The sequence below is a fragment of the Scyliorhinus canicula genome, chromosome 4 (genome assembly GCF_902713615.1).
Source record: "Scyliorhinus canicula chromosome 4, sScyCan1.1, whole genome shotgun sequence".
In the NCBI taxonomy this organism is placed as follows: domain Eukaryota; kingdom Metazoa; phylum Chordata; class Chondrichthyes; order Carcharhiniformes; family Scyliorhinidae; genus Scyliorhinus; species Scyliorhinus canicula.
The window spans coordinates 62790503-62814732 of NC_052149.1; the positions used below are offsets into that span (position 1 = coordinate 62790503).

The following is a 24230-nucleotide window of genomic DNA, read 5'->3' on the forward strand; positions in this document are numbered from 1 at the left end:
GACATGGTTAGTAAGTTTGCAGATGACACCAAGATTAGTGGCATAGTGGGTAGTGAAGAAGGTTATATAAGAGTGCAACAGGATCTTGACCAATTGGGCGAGTGGGTTGATGAATGGCAGATGGAGTTTAATTTGGATAAATTTGAGGTGATGCATCTTGGTAGATCAAATCAGGGCAGGACCTACTCAAGTAATGGAATGGGGGTTGGGGAGAGTTACGGAACAAAGACATCTAGGGATACAGGTTCATATCTCGTTGAAGGTGGAGTCGCAGGTGGACAGGGTGGTGAGGAAGGCATTCAGCATGATAGGTTTTATTGGTCAGAATATTGAATACAGGAGTTGGGACGTCTTGTTGAAGTTGTACAAGACATTGGTAAGACCACACATGGAAAACTGTGTTCAGTTCTGGTCACTCTATTATAGGAAGGATATTGTTAAACTAGAAAGAGTGCAGAAGAGATTTACGAGGATGCAACCAGCATTTGATGGTCTGAGTTATAAGGAGAGGCTGGATAGGCTGGGACTCTTTTCCCTGGAGCAAAGGAGGTTTAGGGGTGATCTTATAGAGGTCTATAAAATAATGAGGAGCATAGATAAGGTAGCTAGTCGACATCTTTTCCCAAAGGTGAGGGGTCTAGAACTAGAGGCTATAGGTTTAAGGTGAGAGGAGAGAGATACAAAAGACCAGAGGGGAATTTCTTCACACAGAGGGTGGTGAGCATCTGGAACAGGCTGCCAGAGGCAGTGGTAGAGGTGGGTACAATTTTGTCCTTTAAAAAGCAGTTAAACAGTTACATGGGCAGGGTGGGTATTGAGGGATATGGGCCAAATGCAGGCAAGTGGGACTAGTTTAGTGATAGAAACTGGGCAGCTTGGACAAACTGGGCCGATGGGCCTTTTTCCATGCCGTAAACATCTATGACTCTATGTCTGGATAGGCCGAAAGGCCTCTTCTGCACTGTATTTTTCTGTGATTCTGTAAAACAAACTGTTTCCTAAAACAATGGTTGACATTCTATGGCCATTCACACTGAAGGGATCTCCAGACCTGGCAATGGCGCACCACTGCCATGTGTTTCCCAGCAGTGAGGAGTGCATTCAACAGGAAACCCCAATGGCAGGACCAGAAAATCCTCCCCACTGACTAATGGCGAGCTGCCTCTGCTGGCTTAACACTGGGTGGCTGCCTCTAATTCAAAACTTCCACAGCTTCTCAGCATCCCACAGAAAGGACCTTATCCTCAGGGCTTTCCCCTAAAGCTGCACCAACTCATTTGAACATCCCTTTCCTTAAATACCATTTTCTCCTTTCTTCTCAGGTTCCATTTTCTCAAACACCTCTTTGAACTCAACTTCTCCAAACATAAAATATTTCAATCATGTTTCCTATTTTGCCTCTACTTTCAGGTCAGTACAATTTACTGTACCTTCTCCTGTTTACTCACGGAACCACTGTAAGATGCAAATATTCCTGTTTACCTCTGAACTCCCTTTTAAAATGTAATAGCTGAAAAATCTATTTCTCACTTATCTCACAATGCAAATTTCAGATCCATCCCATTTACTTGGCAACTCAAACACATTCTCATTACAAATTCACAAACCTACCATTTTTAACTTTTCATCTCTTAGACCCCACACCTGTCTCAAGTAATCGTCCCCTGATTTAATTAACCCTGGTCTCGCTCACAGACACACAAACACATACATAGAGTTTTCATTAACAACACAGAAAACATAATCACAAAAATATAAAAACATACTTCTCTCATTACAACTGCGAAAGCTAAATTTGTGACTCCACTCATTAAATAAACTACAAATAATTCCTTGTAATTTTCTGACAGTGTTTGATACCATTTTTACTACTCTATATGAAGGTGTTAATGGCAGATGCTTCGTCTAATAATGCAAATCACTACCGCAATGCAGGACATCATGAAGTAAGAGAGCATTCGGACAGGAGGACAAAGATTTAAAGTGATTTGCTAAAGAAGCAAATAAGATGTGAGAAAAAGTTTTTCACACAGCAAAGGCAGCACGGTAGCCTTGTGGATAGCACAATTGCTTCACAGCTCCAGGGTCCCAGGTTCGATTCCGGCTTGGGTCACTGTCTGTGTGGAGTCTGCACATCCTCCCCGTGTGTGCGTGGGTTTCTTCCGGGTGCTCCAATTTCCTCCCACAGTCCAAAGATGTGCAGGTTAGGTGGATTGGCCATGATAAATTGCCCTTAGTGTCCAAAATTGCCCTTAGTGTTGGGTGGGGTTACTGGGTTATGGGGATAAGGTGCAGGTGTTGAACTTGGGTAGGGTGCTCTTTCCAAGAGCCGGTGCAGACTCGATGGGCCGAATGGCCTCCTTCTGCACTGTAAATTCTATAATTCTATGAAATGGCTCGGGTTTGGAACGCACTGTCCGGAAGTGTGGTGGAGGGAGGGTCATTCTAGGCATTCAGGAGGGCATTAGATGATCATTTGAATGGGAACAATGTGTGGGGGTACGGGGAACAGGCAGGGGAATGGTACCGAGTCATAATGCTTGTTTGATGGGCCTGTGCAGACATGATGGGCTGAATGGCCTCCTTCTGTGCCATAACAATTAGGTGATTCTATGATAAGTGAAGAAAGCTTGGTTAACATTTCTGATAGAACTATTACTTAAATTTCTTCTGATGAAGAGTTCCACTAGATACAATATGAATGCAAGACATACTAGGAGCAGGAAAAATATTGTGAGATAAAAAATTCCATCCACATCACACAGGGCTACACATAGGGAACTGAAAATGGCTGCGAGTCAGAAAGTGAAGTAAAATTATTCTTGCGTTGGCTGCACAATTTTCATAGCAAAGTACACCACCTACGATAAAAAAACACAATGGCAGTTTCCTAGTCAGCCTAGCCATGAGGTAAAATCAAACGTTAAAGTCCTTGATGAGTTAAACTGTGTAAGATCACATTGGCAACATATTATTCTGATTGGAAGACCAGTATATTTTCAATTTAGATTCTAATTTGTTCATTTACATTCTAATTGGTCGAGGCAGATTTACAGTACTTTTCATAGGTTCATCACAAATGTCAGCCAATGGGAGTGCTGGGTTGGAACAACCAGATTCCCAATACTCATTTGGCTGAGTGCATTTTGTTTATTTTGTTGTTAGGTTACCCTGAGATTATTGAACCATTAATGGATCCAAAATACTTCAGACCAGTGTCTTCTGAAACTAATGCAAAATATTCTCTCGGTCAGCCAGCTGGAGGAAGCCTGAAACAACCTCACACAAATGTGTCAGAGAACCCCCTGTACTTGAGGCGTGACGCCAGGAATTTGGTTTGATTACTGGAACTATATATAGCTGCAGCTTCAAGCCACAAATCTGCATTATATGATAAACAGCTCCCAAGTACAAAATTTCCCATTTCAAACTGTCCAAATAAACACATATATGGTAACAGCTATTATTGCATACCTATTTTGGAGTGGTTGTTGACTGTTAAATCTCCAAGTCCAATCCGTTTCCAGAAGCAGTCACTCCAGCCTGATTCTGCAGAGTAGGTCCACTTGCAAACCAACGTACATAGAGATCTAGGATAAAAAGCAAAGGAAACAGTAACTGCCTACATAGAATCATAGAATTTACAGTGCAGAAGGAGGCCTTTCGGCCCATCGAGTCTTACTTGATTCATTAATACAATTTGAATACATTGCTCGCCAATTTAATATTACAGAGGGATTCTTTAGCTATTGTTGATAAAATATAATGTAAAGGAGAGTATTCTGCACTCATTTAAAAAGAGCACCAGCTAGGAGTATTTTGGATCTATTATTGGTTCAATTAGTGCATGATCATAAGCATTCGTCTCTATGTCAACCAATCAAAATCTTCATCTGTGTCCCCCGCAGCAGGACTTGTCTGTGACCTCGCATTCTGCGGGTTGGCACATGTGCTACTCATTCGTCCTGACACGGCTATGAACAATTCATGCCTGGTCACTTGCCATCTGCTGACCACGACTCTAATGCTACCTTTTAAGGGCCTCACAGCATGTGTATCTGAGCTGCTGGCTGTGAGTATAAGACTAAGTGACGGTACCCCTCATCACTCTCCTGGGTAGTTTTTCTTATAGCTTCAGTTGAAGCTATCCAGGCGGCAGTTCTCATGTATCATGTATGAAGGCATACAAACAGGTGACAGTTCTCATGTCAGGATAGATAGAATGAATGCGTGGCTCGAGAGATGGTGCAAGAGGGAGGGATTCAAATTCCTGGGGCTTTGGGACCGGTTCTGGGGGAGGTGGGACCAGTACAAACCGGACGGTCTGCACTTGGGCAGGACTGGAACCGATGTCCTAGGGGGGGTGTTTTCTAGAGCTGTTGGGGAGGGTTTAAACTAATGTGGCAGGGGGATGGGAACCAATGCTGGAAGTTGGAAGGTAGTAAAACAGGGACAGAAACAAAAGGAAGTAAGGGGAAAAGTGCAAGGCAGAGAAGACATAGTCAGAAATCCATAAGGGCGACAGTACAAGGTACAGTGACTGAGGGGAGCACAGTGAATAGGCCCAGTAATAACAAAAGGAATAAAACTGGAGATGTTAAGATTCAAAACAGAGGTAAAAAAACCAACATAAGTGTACTTTACCTGAATGCCCGTAGTATTCGGAATAAAGTAAATGAGTTGGTGGCACAAATCATCGTGAAGGACTATGATTTAGTGGCCATTACTGAAACATGGTTAAAGGATGGTCACGACTGGGAGTTAAATATCCGAGGGTATCAAACTATTCGGAAGGACAGAGTGGATGGTAAGGGAGGTGGTGTTGCTCTGTTATTTAAGGATGACATCCGGGCAATAGTAAGGGATGACATCGGTGCTATGGAGGATAAGGTTGAATCCATTTGGGTGGAAATCAGGAATAGTAAGGCGAAAAAGTCACTGATAGGAGTAGTCTATCGGCCACCAAATAGTAACGAGATGGTGGGGCAGGCAATAAACAAAGAAATAACTGATGCATGTAGAAATGGTACGGCAGTTATCATGGGGGATTTTAATCTACATGTCGATTGGTTTAACCAGGTCGGTCAAGGCAACCGTGAGGAGGAGTTTATAGAATGTATCCGCGATAGTTTCCTAGAACAGTATGTAATGGAACCTACGAGGGAACAAGCGGTCCTAGATCTTGTCCTGTGTAATGAGACAGGATTGATTCATGATCTCATAGTTAGGGATCCTCTCGGAAGGAGCGATCACAATATGGTGGAATTTAAAATACAGATGGAGGGTGAGAAAGTAAAATCAAATACTAGTGTTTTGTGTTTAAACAAAGGAGATTACAAGGGGATGAGAGAAGAACTAGCTAAGATAGACTGGGAGCTAAGACTTTATGGTGGAACAGTTGAGGAACAGTGGAGAACCTTCCAAGCGATTTTTCACAGTGCTCAGCAAAGGTTTATACCAACAAAAAGGAAGGACGGAAGAAAGAGGGAAAATCGACCGTGGATATCTAAGGAAATAAGGGAGAGTATCAAATTGAAGGAAAAAGCATATAAAGTGGCAAAGATTGCTGGGAGATTAGAGGACTGGGAAATCTTTAGGGGGCAACAGAAAGCTACTAAAAAAGCTATAAAGAAGAGTAAGATAGAGTATGAGAGTAAACTTGCTCAGAATATAAAAACAGACAGTAAAAGTTTTTACAAATATATAAGACAAAAAAGAGTGGCTAAGGTAAATATTGGTCCTTTAGAGGATGAGAAGGGAGTTTTAATAATGGGAAATGAGGAAATGGCTGAGGAACTGAACAGGTTTTTTGGGTCGGTCTTCACAGTGGAAGACACAAATAACATGCCAGTGACTGATAGAAATGAGGCTATGACAGGTGAGGACCTTGAGACGATTGTTATCACTAAGGAGGGAGTGATGGGCAAGCTAATGGGGCTAAAGGTAGACAAGTCTCCTGGCCCTGATGGAATGCATCCCAGAGTGCTAAAAGAGATGGCTAGGGAAATTGCAGATGCACTAGTGATAATTTACCGAAATTCACTAGACTCTGGGGTGGTCCCGGTGGATTGGAAATTAGCAAACGTGACGCCACTGTTTAAAAAAGGAGGTAGGCAGAAAGCAGGAAATTATAGGCCAGTGAGTTTAACTTCGGTAATAGGGAAGATGCTAGAATCTATCATCAAGGAAGAAATTGCGAGGCATCTGGATAGAAATTGTCCCATTGGGCAGACGCAGCATGGGTTCGTAAAAGGCAGGTCGTGCCTAACTAATTTAGTGGAATTTTTTGAGGACATTACCAGTGCAGTAGATAATGGGGAGCCGATGGATGTGGAATATCTGGATTTCCAGAAAGCCTTTGACAAGGTGCCACACAAAAGGTTGCTGCATAAGATAAAGATGCATGGCATTAAGGGTAAAGTAGTAGCATGGATAGAGGATTGGTTAATTAATAGAAAGCAAAGAGTTGGGATAAATGGGTGTTTCTCTGGTTGGCAATCAGTAGCTAGTGGTGTCCCTCAGGGATCCGTGTTGGGCCCACAATTGTTCACAATTTACATTGATGATTTGGAGTTGGGGACCAAGGGCAATGTGTCCAAGTTTGCAGATGACACTAAGATGAGTGGTAAAGCGAAAAGTGCAGAGGATACTGGAAGTCTGCAGAGGGATTTGGATAGGTTAAGTGAATGGGCTCAGGTCTGGCAGATGGAATACAATGTTGACAAATGTGAGGTTATCCATTTTGGTAGGAATAACAGCAAACGGGATTATTATTTAAACGATAAAATATTAAAGCATGCCGCTGTTCAGAGAGACTTGGGTGTGCTAGTGCATGAGTCACAGAAGGTTGGTTTACAAGTGCAACAGGTGATTAAGAAGGCAAATGGAATTTTGTCCTTCATTGCTAGAGGGATGGAGTTTAAGACTAGGGAGGTTATGTTGCAATTGTATAAGGTGTTAGTGCGGCCACACCTGGAGTATTGTGTTCAGTTTTGGTCTCCTTACTTGAGAAAGGACGTACTGGCGCTGGAGGGTGTGCAGAGGAGATTCACTAGGTTAATCCCAGAGCTGAAGGGGTTGGATTATGAGGAGAGGTTGAGTAGACTGGGACTGTACTCGTTGGAATTTAGAAGGATGAGGGGGGATCTTATAGAAACATTTAAAATTATGAAGGGAATAGATAGGATAGATGTGGGCAGGTTGTTTCCACTGGCGGGTGACAGCAGAACTAGGGGGCATAGCCTCAAAATAAGGGGAAGTAGATTTAGAACTGAGTTTAGGAGGAACTTCTTCACCCAAAGGGTTGTGAATCTATGGAATTCCTTGCCCAGTGAAGCAGTTGAGCCTCCTTCATTACATGTTTTTAAGGTAAAGATAGATAGTTTTTTGAAGAATAAAGGGATTAAGGGTTATGGTGTTCGGGCCGGAAAGTGGAGCTGAGTCCACAAAAGATCAGCCATGATCTCATTGAATGGCGGAGCAGGCTCGAGGGGCCAGATGGCCTACTCCTGCTCCTAGTTCTTATGTTCTTATGTTCTTATGTATCATGTATGAAGGCATACAAACAGGTGACAGTTCTCATGTATCATGTATGAAGGGGATGAGACTATGAGAAGGCAAGGATTCCACGGTTGTTATGTTCGACTGATGCCACAGCTCAGGATGTTCAAAGGTGAGGAGGATGTTGGAAAGGGACATAAGGTTTCTACTTGTTTCTGAAGAAGTCATTTGATTCCAAACATTAACTCTACGTTTTTCTCTCTCCACAGATGCTGCTCGACCTGCTGTGTTTCTCCAGCAATTTCCGTTTTATGCCAGGTTGAATCCGAGGCAAGTGCACCTGCCCTTCCTCCCTCCACCTGAACTTCTGCCTTCAGACCTATAAGCCATTGGAAGACTACGGAAAGCAGCTCCTAAACATTGTGGTCACTGCTGAGAAAACAGCTGTTGACACCAACAACACTTTGGGAAAAAACAATCTGCAGGATAAGTCTTGCATTGCCAAAAGGCGACAGCAGAAAGGTGCAAGAACTCTTGCAGCTAGAATAATGCAGAAACTGCAGTATGAGAAAACATAAACAAAAGAAATCAAACTTGCCAAGGACTTTTCAAATGATCCAAATTCTTAAGGCCAGCAGACTGCGGTACCCATTTGATGTGAATGAGCTAGTGTATAGGAATGGTGAGGCCAGAAACATCTTACAATTCAATGTGGGACATATTTAAGTAAGAATGAGGCCTGTGTCTGATTAGCACAACTGTTAGAAAATAAAAGCTTTTGATCACAAAATTGTCTCGTGCTGAATCTACCTCAAAATCAATTGTCAAGTTAAGAATGGTTGGCTGTGGAGATTTTGAAAGATTTCTACAGGAAAACAAATTTCAATGCAACTGCTCGGAATCTCTCGGAATGTGGGAATTCTCTACCAATTTTTTTTTAGCAATACCAAGATACAGAGAAATACTTTATCCTGAAAATGCTCCCAACTGCACATTTCTCCTCCTTTAGTTTGAAAGCTCCTCTGAACGAGTGGTTTCACAATGGAATACAGTATACACCTTAAAATAGTCGCACTATAAATCTTGGCAGTTCCAACAATGCTTTTTGATCTGTTTAACACCGCATGGTTGATTCATTGTGCATTTTAAAGTTTGCTTTATAACAAAGCCACAGTTAGCAGGTTACTCCATAAATCATAAAATTTAACCAATCAAAACTAATTATGCCAAAATAGAACAATTTTATTCCACACCCTTTGTTGCAGTATTATAGATTTAAAATTAATTTCCTCTGAGTAAAGACAAACTATCACAAATCAATACCATCAGAGATTCCAGCTTTATTTATCATGTTGGATACTGAGAAACATGGGTGGATTACTTTAATCTCTTTTAATGGAGCACTGTATCTTTATTTATTGCTGTATCTTATATTTATCTGCTGGGTTTACGCTCACATGCACAAGTAACTTGGAGCCTACTCTCTGAAATAAGCCTTTGGGAACGTGTCCTGAGACCAAATATATGGTACACATGCTGTTCACATATATAAATAATTTACCTCGCAACAGTCACAAATATTTGAAGTGGACAGTTAGTTGCACTGACATATTCAGTGGCAATGTGTGGGCAGAAGGGAAATCTAATGGGGCGGTCATATCCCAGGGCACTGGTCAATGAGAGCATCTGTGGAGGTGTTTCCCTGCCGGAAAAGAACACGTGTCTGGATCGATGTAGAGATAAAGAGGAGGCAAACAAATAAAGAAAATCATAAGATTAAAAAAAACTATTAATATTTTAAAATCTAAACAAAACACTGGCTAGAATTTTATGCTCCCCTCCCAGCGTGTTCTGAGGCAGGATGGGAGGGGGACTGTATACTAGCATGGACGGAATTCCCTCCAGGATTTTACAGCGGGTGAACAGGACCTCAGATGAGAAGCCCACCCATGCCTCAATTAAAGCCCAATGTCCTCCAGCCCTCTCTCCCCTCACCAGTTTACCTCTGAACATGAGATTGCAAACACCCCCCCAAACCCACCTGCAAGACATCCCCTATCCTCCCCTCCCTGGGACCCCTGGTGCTTACTGGCATTGTGGTTTCTGGGATATAGTCTCAGGCATGATGTTGCAGTACCTCTTCCAGCCAATGCAGCGCTGTGCCTGATTGTGCTGGAGAGCTGTTGGCACTGTAGCCACCTGGGTTGGCCACTTCCCGAGTTAAAATGGAGATTCGCAAAGAACTCAGGGAAAAACAGACAGTATCAGAAAACAAGCAGTTTGCAGAGTTCTTCTGTGTATTCGGTCTGCAGAAAGCAGACAGCACTGAAACCAGCAGCCATACATATTAAATGAGCAATTCCTGGGCACAATAGATACAATTAAGGATGACCAAGGTAAAGCCAGACTCCTCGGCGCCAGCAGGAGTCCAAGCCAAAAGAGGCTAACAAGCACCCAAGGACCGCCCAGTGATCAGGAAACAGCTCCAGTATTGGGGAATTCAAACCGATCGATTGGTACGTGATCCAATCGATTGGAGTCAGGTACGGGGTCCGCCCAAAAGGGTGCGAAGCCCCTGGGGCCTATAAATTAGAGGCCCCAAGTTCAACTCGTCCTTCTTGGCAGGGTCTCCCAGCAGCTCGAAACAACCCTTGACAGAGACCTGCCTCGCAGCTGCACAAACAAGTAAGTCTCCAGTCAACACACGCTACGAGATAGGCGCTCCTAAACCTTAGTCCATACCAGCTGGAAGCTTGCAGTCTCAGGACCGAACAAGAGGCCACTGTTCCCTGACCCAGTGGGTTCCTTTTCCAGAAGATAAGTATTGGCCTGTAGTGGTAGAAGTAGCTTAGTTTTGTAGTATTTATGCATGAGTAGCGATTGACTGTGTATATAATAAATGTGTTTTGATTTGAACCTTACTAACTGGTGTATTGAGTTATTGATCAGCACTTGAACTTGAACCTCGTGGTGGTATCATAAAGATACCTGGCGACTCTAGAGCAAGGTAATAAAACAGAGCCAATTGAGTGTAAAGCACACTCACCAAAACGAGCAACAGCACTCCAAGGTGGGACTTTGGTCCAAGTGAGGAAAGGACTCCAGCCTGCTGCCAAGCAACACTCACTTGAGAGCAAAATGGAGGCGAGCCTGTTGGAGTAACTCTGGATGCTGGGCGACGAGCGCTCATTATCATAAAAATTTATGCCACTGTGTTTATCAAATCAACCAAGTAATAAACCCTGGATAGAAGCAAATTACTGCGGATGCTGGAATCTGAAACAAAAGAGAAAATGCTGGAAAATCTCAGCAAGTCTGGCAGCATCTCAAGGAGAGAAAAGTGCTAACGTCTTGAGTCCGATGACTTTTATTTTCTCTCCCTACAGATGCTGCCAGACTTGTTGAGATTTTCCAGCATTTTCTCTTTTGTAAGTAATAAACCCTTATGTTTTGACTTCTTTCTGGAGAAAACAAATGCTGTGCAGTTTAAATTTACTCCAGGTTTAGTTCTTGCAGTTTGAGTGCTATTCAGTGTGAGGAATCTCATTTTGGGACTGACCAACTGGGCATGCATGTATTGAAGCCTTCCCTTAACAAATGAAATCATTCTTTCATGATGTTATTTCCCCCAAAGGCTGATTTTTCAAAATCGATATGGACAAAATTAAAACATTAAATGAAAGAAAAATATCCATTTGGTTCCCAACATACCTAGAAGCTGTCCAGTGAATTTCTAGATGGTCTAATTCTTCCCTACAGAGATGCTTCAGATCTCCGCAATCAGCGTAGAGCTGCTCAGCTGATATCAGAATGGCAACCTACGGGTACAGGTCTGAAAAATGTGGAGCTTAGTTCTGGTACTTACATGGACTGTGTAAGCATAGTAACGGCACTGACTATAGCAGAAGTTGTCTTGAGCTACCTGATGCACGATCAATTGCACAAAGACGAGAGCTGAATACAACTGAGGCTTTATTGCTCTAAGATGTGTGGCCTCCTACAGCAGCTGGCGAAATGGCTGCAGCATGGAGGACACACACATTTATACTCCGCCTATTGGGTGGAGCCAGCAGGCAGGGACTACCGATGTACCTGTAGTACAGGTCCTACCATACATCACCTAATATAGGTGCAACAGTGGTTTTGTTAGTGGCCATGTCACTCTGAAGGTGGCAAGGTGGCCCAGCAAGGGCCAAATAAATGCCTGTTGTTTGCTGCTTTCGGTCCAAGTTGGAGTTTTCCGGGTCAGAAGAAGTACTATAGGTCGAGAACACAAGGTAATTTAACACAAGTGCGATATTTTTAAATTTGAGGGTAGAAGCACTGGAAATTAGAAGGGGCTGGAGTTGAATTCACAGCCGAGGAAAACAAAAGATCTTTGAAAGCTCTGGTGTGCACAATGGCATCAATAGAGTCAATGCGATGGAGATAGAGAAACTGGGAGAAAGAAATAGGTTCCTTACTGGCACTGAGCGTCAAGTCGTTGTTGTGGGAAGTAGTGCACTAGCAGTGGATGTCAGTGGAAAACCTATCTTCAGATAGAGCAAAATAAGACCAAGAAGAGAAGGGAAGAACCAGAGTTGAGTCAAGCATGTGAAATGTTCTCAAGTCTGCCAAGAGTAGGAAGCAGCATCAAGGCAAAAATTAGGATTTGAAAAAAGTGCTTTCAACAACCTCAGTGAATAGACAAACCTAGTAAATATGGATAAAGTGAGTATACTTAAAAAGGATAACTGTTCAAGGTGAAAACAAATTTTGACAGGTACAGAAGAATGATGATGGATGAGGATGGTTGAGCCACCATTTACAGAAGTGGCAGAAATTCCTCAGAACATGTTGGTGGTGTCAAGTGACTGTAGATCCACAATAAAGAGAGACAGTCAGGACCTGAAAGCCAGAATTGGTTAAAAGTGGGAGAGAGTGTCTGGCGAAGAGTCACAGATGTCCATGAGAAGGGCAAAGAGGCATGTGGGGGGGGAAAAGAATCAGAATAAGACAAAGAAAATAAGAAATATTGCTGTAGAGTAAATTGTGAAACATTAAACAGTAACTAGACTTAGCTCCATCATGGTCACAAAATAAACAATGCTCATCAATAAACAGATCCTTACAACTTGAAATGAAAACCTGTGTTTTTAATGAATTTTTCTGCCAGTCGGAAAAGGAAATCAAACTGCAACTCTGCTTGCAACTGTAAATGATCACATTCCAGCACCACTTTTTGCATAGTGTCAGTTTTTCTATCACTGAGTTAGCAGCTCCCAAAATAACCCAGAAATGCACAGTGGAATGCCAAATAATTGCAGTAATTTGTTTCCTAATTTTAGACAGATGGAGGTGCTGTATGTTGCACCTGCAAAGTAAGATGTTATTCTTTATAAGAATGCATGTTCCAGGCAAGTCAACACACGCTTAAAAAGGGCATTGCGAAGTTCTGTTGTAATAAGCACAATTTAATGCTTAAAAAGTGCATTGTGGTGCGTTGTTTTCTCACATGGTTTAGCAAAGTACAAATTGCAGTTTCTAAGCTCACAATATGTTGTAGTTGAAAGCTGGCAAAACATATCTTTAGCATAAAGTTTAAGGAGAATTTTGGATGAATACAACCCCCGCAGCCATCCCATACCCATCCTGACAATGGCAGCCCTGACAGGTGGCACCAGTATCGATCTAATGCAAACTACGTTAGGAAAAAAAAGATCTATTCCTGTTCCAAGATGTCCTCCAACCCCAAACCTTCCTGGCAGAGTAATTGCTCCCAATAATATCCCATTTATGTCACTGAACTTCATAGACAGTTATAACAAAGTTTCTGGGGACGATCTACATAAAACAGCAGAGTCAAAGGTAAATTACTGAGCTGCATGGGCAAGTTGAGAGGTTAGCCATAGCATGGCCATAAAATCTTGACCCACTGTTTGGCTTCGATAATGACTAGACCACCTCCACCCTGATCTATACTGGATAGGAGGAAGGTGCAATGGGTTAAAGAGTTAAGTAGGGGAACACACATCCAACATACTACACATGCAATCATTGAGTGCAATTCTATCTGTGACGTGAGATTCTTGACACTGGAACAGGAACTGAGCACCACCTTCGCTCTCTTGCTTTTTGCTGGTTCCTGTGATTACAATACAAATTTAAAATGCCCATGCTTGCAGGGAAGATATGTGTGATCACGGAGAAGGCGAAGTTTTTCAATGGTGAAACCCACTGTCAGATGACAATGTAGCAGTACAAGTGGGCTAAAGAACCTCCTTCATCACAGCCACAACTTTCCTGCCTGACTCCATTGTCAGAAGCATAAGACGCATTGAGAGCACAAAGATGGCACAGGTGTTTTCAAATTTAAATTTCACTTGTAAAGATTTCACATCGCACTTATTTCTCTTTATTCACAAGTGCATCTCTGTTATTTGTTGAGACAAATTTAGTCAGAGACCTAAATGTACTGGCATTTGTGTTTTGCGTTCCCTCATGACTGAATGTTCATGTTAGTGTTTGGTGTTGTTCTAGTCACTCTGTGGGAGCTGGCTGAACTTGCAGGCTCAGCTGACCCTCCCTTCAATGCATTGTAAACAATTTCCGAGATTACTCTGCTGGGTAATTTAAATGTTGTAGGTGAACTCAAAGCCTGGAAGGGCTCTGCCAGCCAACACCTTGAGATGGACCCATATGTAGACAGTACTGACACCACTCTTTAGGCTGGTTTAGCACAGTGGGCTGGTTTATAATGCAGAACAAGTTTGTAATGCAGAACAAGACCAGCAGTTCAAGACCAGTTCAATTCCCATACTGGCCTCCCCGAACAGGCGCTGAAATGTGGTGACTAGGGGCTTTTCACAGAAACTTCATTGAAGCCTACTTGTGACAATAACCGATTATTATTATTATCATTTTCATACTTTGACTTAACTGTTCCCACTACACACAGGATGCCAGGTCCTACCTTCTTCCATTCCTCCATGCCCCGACTCTACCTTATGCCCTGTACCTTCCTTTGATCCCTCTTCCACTCCTTGTTGTTCCCACTTCACCCTAGCACCCTACACATTCTCACTATCGACTCGCCCTTGCCGGTCCTTAACTTCCATGGAATTTGGCATTTTCCTGCTACCTTCCCTTGTGTAACAAAGTTCAACAAGGAAAACCACTTATGTCAGCACAAAGTTGACTGATGCACACCCCCTTTAAACGTTCAAGAACAGGGTGCCGCAAGATCCTCATGCACCGCTGCTTGTATATTGAAGGTCGGGCATAATTTAAAATAGATTTACGCTATTGAGTATTTAACACATGCAAATATATTAAAAGTGGGAACCCACACAGGGTGTCATGAGGCCAGATATTCCACAATTACGCCACTGATTTAAACTCTGAATCTCAACCCACTTTTGGGAAATAGAAATTTCCACTCCTGCCTAATTCGGTCACCCTGCGCACCACATTTCCCATCCTTGCAGGCTAGGCTCCAGGCTTCAAACAATCCACCCCCCCCCCTTCCTCCACACCCCCTTATCTCTGCTCCCCCCCCCCCCCCCCCCCATTGTTTTTTTATGGTGTGGGAACGTAGTGGGACTTGCTTGTTCTAAAATTAAGTATCGATTTCTGTGCCAGTTGGAATGTCTGCCTGCCCCTCAAGGAGGTCATCAGAATCTTCAGCTCCAATCGCTAGCTTCCCATTGCCCTAGCCCCTTGTTTTCTCGCCAATGTTTCCTCAGGCTTGGTGGGTTCATTGGCTATTTCATCACCTCACCACACTTTCCCTGTCTCACTGTAAGAAGTAGGCCCTTTATGTTTGCCTCTGCAGTAAGTTTCAATTGGAGATAATAGGTGAAACACACAATTCCAGGATGTCTTTGCTACATCTGACTGCTGAAATGTTTGGGTGTTTTTATTGTGGGGTTGCTTCTAGTGGTGCACTTTCTGAAGGCAAACCTGTAATATAAAAGGGATGTAAGTACATGTTATTTTTGTCATTGTTGGTAAACTAGCTTCGATACCAACTGTACCAATTACACAGAATTACATAGAATTTACAGCACAGAAACAGGACATTCAGCCCAACCTGTCTATTCTGGTTTTTATGCTCCACTCTATTTACATCATCCCACCAGAGCAACATTTTCTTCTATTATTTTCTCCCTCATGCACATAGCCAGCATCCCCTTAAATGTGTGCATGTTATTTACCTCAATCACTCTGTGTGGTAGCAAGCTCCACATCCCCATCACTCTCTGACTAAAGAAGTTCCTCCTCAATAGATTTATTAGTGATTATCTTGTATTTATGGCCTCTAGTTTTGGACTTCCCCATAAGTTGAAAAAGCTTGCTGAATTTTCCCTCCATTCTCTGGACCCCAACATCCACACCATTTCTAGGGCTCAACCCTATAGTTCTCAGAGGCATGTTGACAGTTTGAATCTTCCAGGAGACATTCAGTTAACAGGCCGTCTCCAGCAATTGGTGGGCAGATTCCCGAGATGGTCAATCAAATACAAGAGCCCACAGCAATGGACTGGTCGCAGCTCCAACAGCAGAGAGGGTTGTTAAAGCAGGTAGAGGAGGTGAGGGCATATCAAAATAGAGGCATTCGTGGAAGCTTTATTAATATGCTAAAATATGGAGGGCCTACAGCTCAGAGAGCCATTAGTGTGGAGGAGAAACCCCATCACTGAAAAGGTTATGACCAAGATGGCAGCCTTCACACTTAATTCTTCTACAAACAGGTCCCAGTGCTTCACTTGCAGTTTTTCCTACAGGCTATTGCTGCTTTTAATGACATATAAATCTGTGTCCCTAGATCCTTATGCTCCTCTGCCCTATTTAGAATCCTGTTTTCCGTGGAGTTAGGTGGCTTCCTTATTTCTGCTACCTAAATGCAGCATGACACACTTCATTAAATTTAAACTAATCTTCCAATCTGCATGTTTGCTAACTTCTCCGTGTATTTTGTTGTAGTCTTCCCCAGTATTAACCATACTCCCCACTGGATGTTGTCAGTAAATTTTGATATTGTACTTCAGATCCCCGAGTTCAAATCTTTTATGTAAATTGTGAGTAACAGTGGTTCCAGGACAGCATGTGGCGCAGTGGTTAGCACTGGGACTGCGACGCTGAGGACCCGGGTTTGAATCCCGGCCTGGGGTCACTGCCCATGTGGAGTTTGCACATTCTTCCCATGTCTGCGTGGGTTTTATCCCCACAACCCAAAAGATGTGCCGGTTAGGTGGACTGGCCACGCTAAATTGCCCCTTAATTGGGAAAAAAAAATTGGGTACTCTAAATTTTTTTTTAAACAGTGGTTCCAGCACTAATCACCCTGGGCCACTACTTCACACTTTCTCCCAGTCACTCTGTCTTGTATTTTGCAACCAGGTTGCTCACCTACGGCATGCGGTAAGAGTGGTAGAGCGTCTTGGTCAGCCAGAATCTGTGGAAGGCAATGGTAAACCAATACAGTACTTTGTCAACATGGCCTATCACAAGGAAGACCATTATCACCTATGTCCTTTGTGGGCATGATACAGAGAGAGAGAGTCAGCTTGTCCACTGACTCCAAATGCTTTGACCTTGGTCATACAGTCATGAATCAGCAAATATTACCTTATTGAAGGCCTTTTGAAAGAATATTATATCGATGCATCATCATCAATATAAGTTTATTAACTTTATCAGTTTTGTTTTGTAATATTGCTGCAGTTTGATTTCAGATCATTTAGTCTCATTTTTGTTTTTCTGTCCACGACATTTTGACAATCTCCACCAATCGCGGCCCCCTATCCAGCACCACCGCTCCACGCCCCCAACAAAAGAAGCTTGATCCTTTTTCCAGTTCTCTCCAGCTTTGGCAAACAGTCAGCCAGACTCGAAAAGTTAGCTCCCTTCTCTCTCCACAAATGCTGTCAGACCTGCTGGAATTCTCCAGTATTTTCTGTTTTTGTTTCAAATTCCAGCATCCGCAGTAATTTGCTTTTACATTATAGTCTCATTTTATGTTCTGTTTTAGGTGATTCGCTAATTTAGTAGAAGTTAAAAGATACTGGGCTTCTGAGGACTGTTTTGTAGTAAGGGTGAGAAGCAGTAGGAGCAGGTCTGCCACATTGGGGCTGAGAGTGTATTCAGTCTAGTTAAAGGATGTATTAAATTCCACACAGCTGTGAAATTTGATTTACTGCACAAAACTAACCAGACAATAGTTTGTTTTTAAACTTGCATGCAATTTAGGTCGATGAAGCAATTAAAATACCTGGGGCTTTTTGACGAACAGGGTGCACATTTTAAAGTCTGGAGTTAGTTGGTTTAATTATTGATCATTTCAAAACTGTCTAGAAATAGGAAAGGAAATACTGTCTTTTGGCTCCAAGCCAAAGTCAGCTCTGTTTTCAAAGAATCTGTCACTATTCTCCATTAGGCAAGTAAAGAGCCATTTTATTAAGTTTGACCTCATAAATAATGAACGCATGAAGCACTTTTTCATATAAACCCTCTTGTTAATCAGCCAAATGCTGTTGTCCATTTTTATCATACAACTTATTTTGTGACAAAGAGAAAAGCAGTGACTTGTAGTGGGCTGACATACAGTTGCCATGGTGACTGAATACTGCAAATATAATCTTAAAATGGGAGTTTGTTATAGTATTAGAAGATTCAGGCTGTTGTGTAGCAGAATAGAATCATAAATTTATTTATAAAGATATATGAAATAGCAGAAGTAGGGCATGTGGCTCCTCGAGCCTGCTCCACCATTCAATAATGTTATGGCTGAACCTCTACATTTAATCCACTTTCCCCCCCTATCCCCATATCCCACGATTCCCTTAATGCCCGAAATAAATTAATTTTAGTCTTGAATATACTCATCAACTGAGCTTCCACAGGTTCTGGAGTAGAGAATTACGATGATTCACAATCCTCTGAGTCCTAAATGGCTAATCCCTTATCCTGACACATTGACCCTTTATTGAAGCACTCTCTGGCCAATGGAAACAGCCCCTCAGATTCTACCTGTACAGCTCTTTTACAATGTTGGGCAGGATTCTCTCAGCCCGGGGCCGGGCTGAGAGAATCCCGCCCCAACGCCGAGCTCTGTGGAGAATCCGCGCCATTGGCGTCGGCGTGGTGCTGGTCGGAGGCCGCTCTACGTGGCCCCCTCCCCCCCGCCAATTCGCGGCCCGGGGTGGGCCGAGCGGCCGTAGCAAAAAGCCAGAGTCCCGCCAGCGCCGTTCTAACCTGCTCTCAGCCGGTGGGACCTCGACGGGGTCCGCCCCAGGGGAGGCCTCCGTTGTGGCCTGGCCCGCGATCAGGGCACACCGATTGGCAGGCCGGCCTCTCGGGCTTGGGGCCTCCTTTCGTCCACGCCAGCCCCTTTAGCCCTACGCCATTTGGCATCGGGGCCTGCGCAGAGAAGGAAGCCACTGCACATGCGTGCGTTGGCGCCAGTGCCACTGCGCATGCGCAGACCCTGCAGCGCCCAGTTGACGCCGGGATCAGCAGCTGGAGCGGCGTTGTCAGTGCCATGCTGGCCCCGCTGTAGGGGCCGGAATTGCTGTACCTGAGGCCATGTTGATGCTGTCGGGAAATGCGATGGCGTTTCCGACGACGTCAACACTTAGCCTCAGGATCACAGAAACCCGCCCGTTATTCTTCGAAACTCTGGAGAATATCAAAAATCTAAAAGAACTTTTGCAACATTAAATCACAGTTTTCATAAAATACGATATACATTCAGGCAGAAGATTTGATAATCAGCCATACTATGTTTGAATTTATTGGTTTTGTGTTTCGAAGATAAGGGACTATAAATCCAACAAGCACTCTCCTTGCAAAACAGGTGAGGTATATTGAACCAGTGCAAAATAACAGGGAATTTAAAAAATAAGTTACATCAAGCATAAATTGGGTATCTGCGATCTTTAAACCGTGTTTAAAAACAATTTCACCTGAAGCCAACACCACCCAGAAAACTGCTCACATTCCGAAATCAAACAAACGACAATAAATTTCTATCAATTGCACCCATTTGAGGAGGGCCTTCAAGCAAAGTTTGTTTTTTAGGCCTCAGCATGAGTAGTCATGTCTTTAATGTAAAAATACTTAATTTACTCAGAAGTGGACTAGTGAACACTCATGAAACTCGTAAATGGTTCAGTAAAGATTTTCTGAGTTATTTTCAGTGATTTTAAATCAGGTTTCTTACAGGTAGAGACTGGCTAACAATGCACACAATAATAATTTACAGGATCTGCAGATCTCTCACCAAGCTGCACAGTAGTCTATGAGCCTATAGATGATTTATGTTTTCCTCATGGTTGTAATGTGCAGATATTTGAATGGTTTCTGCCTGGGCGTTACAGTTACTGCCGGATAAAGTAATCGTCATCCCTGCTAGCAAAGCAGCCAGAAATGAACTGCCACGAAAAAGCAAAAGAAAGTAATTGGGAATCAGAACTACAAACAGAGAACAGATCAGTTACAGGGTGGCCTTGTCTCAAACAAAAATGCTGGAAATCCTGTCTTGATGTCATTTGATTCCAACTATACTTTCAAACGGTATTTGTAGAGGTTAGGGATCATAAGAAGAATGTTACTTGTTCCAATCCAATGAAACTTGGGCAAGCTGGTGTCTTCCCCTTATTGCCGCCAAAGGACACAAAAGCTTTCCAATTACCAGCACAGCACCACCGGGTCAAATTACAAATATCTGTACCAGTCATGGCTAGCTGAAGAGATAAGTAACCCAAATGGTCGGTAAGCCAATTTGTCATTGACACTGCTATCACTAAGATTTAACACAAGACCATAAATGTTTTTTACCACAGTAACTCCAACATCTTTCACTGTCAACGTGGAACAGAAAGTTCCTGCACTTTTGCAGTGTGAGATTAAATGTTGATACTTAATTGGGTGGATGCTGAGAACCTGATTATTAATATAGCACAGATGGTGTTAGTTACCATTTCACAACCAGAGGGCTCTGATAACCGATCGTACTTTGACTCTCTCTCACTGGCGGCAAATAAGGATCATGTTCATAAATGCTGAAACACACGATTTCCCAAGTTTTTGTTTTTGTTATATTTTGCTGTTGTCTTGGAGGTTAATCTAAAATTGGATTCTCAGAGTTTATGCAATGCAAACCAGAGACAAATATTTTTTGTTTGTAAATTAGGATCTCTTGTCCAAGCAGGCTGGTGCTGGAAAGAGATTAGTCCACAGGAGAATTCTATCCATTTGCCTCAGGCAAGCCAGCAATAGTTACTGTATATCACTGTTAAATAGTTCACAAAAATCCTAACTTTCATGCTGAGATCTTAAAGGTAACAATCATAATAATAATCTTTATTATTTCACAAGTAGGCTTACGTTAACACTACAATAAAGTTACTGTGAAAAGCCCTGAATGTTTCATTTGGCCTTTATAATTTATTTACAGATTTTATCCTTATTTTAGTTCTTGCTGCTCTAATGAAAACTCTGAGGTCATCTAGGCAGTTGTCATATGCTTACTGTGGTTAGAAAATGACATTGCTAGAGGTCTCAGGCTAGTCATCACTTACCGACTGGAGTTTAATGTCCTCCCCTGAAGTGAGTTGGGTCTGGGAGGGGCATTTACTCATGCGGTTGGGGTTCACAACACCTTCTTAACTCTGCCCCAGTTAGATCTGGGTGGGAAAAGGCTCATGGACGGTCTTCACGCCCACTGCCAATTGAGGCCCTTAAGTGGGCAATTAATGCTTCTGGGTGCAGTCCCACGTTATCAGTCACTCATTGCCTAACTGAGGGATCCAGCATCAGGAAATGAGTGCTGCTGAGAGCCACTGACTGTTTTCTTGCCATTGACCCCTTCCCCCATGAAATCCCCTCCCTTCAACACCCCCCTGTGGCCTGAGACCATTGAAAATGATGGATTCAAGTGGTTGCATTATCAGCAGCAGCCACCACTCTCCCTGGTGGCATCGCTGAGCCATTCATAAGTACCAGTCTTTGATTGACCAGCAGTTCTCAGCAAGGGCTGGAGGGGACAAGCAGATTTCAGCCTCCAGAGCCCTTGATTCTGGGGAGGCCTCCTCCATTGCCCAGTTTGGCAGGCCTTCCCAAGAGTAGCTGAGGCATGGTTCTTACTGGCTAATCAGTCTGTACGCAAGTTCCCATTCTCCTACATTAAAATGTTCCCGCCATGTCAGTAAAAGTAGTGACAGGGGAGAAAATTACGATATGATTTCTATTTCTGTGAAGCATAATTAATTTTGTTTTGCAAAATCAAGCCTTTCCTTCATAATCCTTAAATGCAGAATGGCTGCTTAGTCAAGTTTAATTCTCCTACACCCAGTTGTTAAAATGTCAACCAACAAATCTATATGTGTGCACATGTTGTCATCTGTTGGTATACAAACTCTAGCAACATAACGCCTAACTAGGTTCATCGTGCAAAAAACAATGGTGTGTGGATGAACATGAATTAACACTTTCAGATAGCTTCCTTGTTCTTTTTCATACTTGCAACCATGAGAGAAATTGAACATAGAACATAGAACGATACAGCGCAGTACAGGCCCTTCGGCCCTCAATGTTGCACCGACATGGAAAAAACTAAAGGCCATCTAACCTACACTATGCCCTTATCATCCATATGCTTATCCAATAAACTTTTAAATGCCCTCATTGTTGGCGAGTTCACTACTGTTGCAGGTAGGGCATTCCACGGCCTCACCACTCTTTGCGTAACCTACCTCTGACCTCTGTCCTATATCTCCACTCGTAACTGAACTCCATTCTGAACATTTCTCATCAACTACCACTCTCTGTCTTCTTTCAACTAGCCAATTTCTGATCCACATCTCTAAATCACCCTCAATCCCCAGCCTCCGTATTTTCTGCAATAGCCGACCGTGGGGAACCTTATCAAACGCTTTACTGAAATCCATATACACCACATCAACTGCTTTACCCTCGTCCACCTGTTCAGTCACCTTCTCAAAGAACTCGATAAGGTTTGTGAGGCATGTCCTACCCTTCACAAAACCATGCTGACTATCCCTAATCATATTATTCCTATCTAGATGATTATAAATCGTATCTTTTATAATCCTCTCCAAGACTTAAATTCATTGAGTTCTAAATGAATAAATGAAAATCAATGTCAAATATTTTTAAATGAATCAATCTGAGACATGGAGTGCTATTTGACCACCAAGTTGCGCCCGGCGTGGATCTGGGGATTCCTGTTAAATAGTGGGAAAGGCCAAAATCAAGACTGCCATGATGAGTTCCAGATCACGTGCACATTATTGACGTCCAATTTGCTCAATTTCCATCTCATCAGTGAAACTGAAATCAAATGCAATGACCTCCCAGTAATGAACCGGCTCCCCACCAAGAAATCATGCGGGTGTCGTTTAGCACTCCTCTTTTAAAAACGTGGATCTGGCACAATGGCGGCTGAGGGGAACTGAGGAGGTGAGTAGCCATTTCCATTTTCCAGCATGCAGTCCAAGGGCGCTGGAGCTGCTGTTCCCCCCCCCCCCTCCCCCCCCCTCCCAGTCTGACAGTCACTTTAACTCTCCTTGACTTTGAGCAGCCTCTAGCTTCACAGCTGAAGGCTATTGCTAATAAGGAACTGGCTTTGTTAGGTGTGAGAGCACTTCACAGCTGCAGGTTGTATTTGCTGCTTAATGCTGCATGTGGCTGCAAATGCCTAGAGGCTGATGTTGCTGTTTCCCTCCCAGTCTGGAGCCGGAAAGAAGGACAATTTTTTCTGAGATATGTGGATCCTAGAACACCGGATTCCGAGGAATGAGTCCAGAAGGTAATCTGGGTTGAAGCAAGAAGATTCTGTGGGACCTGGAGCACGACAGTGATCCAAATAGGAGCCCAATCACGCTATTGAAGACATGCTTCACAGGATTGCTGATGCTTTTGTTGCTGGTGTGGCGAGTGCTGCATGTAACTGGGAGATCGCCACGGGTTAAACAAGGATGTTCAACTGCACCATGAGCGGCAGTGGAATATTTGGATGCTAGGATTTGGATCCGGTGAGACTGGACCATGTGGAAGGGCCTGGACAGCTGCGATTCCTGGACGGAAAATGGCACTGATACGCGGAACAAGTAACACATTGATGGACAGACCAGTTCAACGACAAAGTTCTGGACATGATAACACAGTCTCAGGCTTCTCCTGCGTTTCTGCTGAGGAACCTGTGAGGGTTGATATCGTTTGTTTTTTGTGTGAAAAGGAGCTCAGGAATAAGAAGGGTTCAATCACAATGTTGGAAGTGTACTGTAGATCCCAAAAGCCCCCAGGGGACAGAGGAGCAGTTGTGTAGTCAGATACTGAAAAGGTGTGAAAAAAGCAGGGTAGTTGTAATGGATGACTTTAACTTCCCCCATATTGACTGGGAATTCCTTAAAGCCAGGGCTCAGATGGGGAGCAATTTGTTACATGTGTCCAGGAGGGCTTTTTTGCTACAATATGTTGACAATCCAACTAGAGAGGGGCCCATACTAGACTTGGTACTGGGAATTGTAGCCATCTGGGATGGTCACGTCCCGATTACAAAATGGACACTTTGCAAAGAATGCAGGGAAAATGGACAATACTGAGAAAGCAAGCAGGTGCAAGGTATGTCTGTTGATTGGAGCTGTAGCTCCCAGATAAGACTGATGCTGCAAAGTCATTACCATACTAATGAGCCATCTCTGGGGACAAAAGAGTAACATTTAAGT

At 43.2% G+C, this 24230-nt stretch overlaps 1 protein-coding gene across 3 annotated transcripts in view; it reads right to left on the reverse strand.

Moving 5' to 3' along the window:
- Positions 1-24230, reverse strand: part of fggy (FGGY carbohydrate kinase domain containing) — a 435125-nt gene that overhangs the window by 275821 nt on the left and 135074 nt on the right. For all 3 annotated transcript variants that reach the window (XM_038794356.1, XM_038794353.1, XM_038794355.1), the window contains one exon: positions 3475-3590. In XM_038794356.1, coding sequence (XP_038650284.1) covers positions 3475-3590 — 116 coding nt within the window. The remainder of the gene's footprint in view (positions 1-3474; positions 3591-24230) is intronic.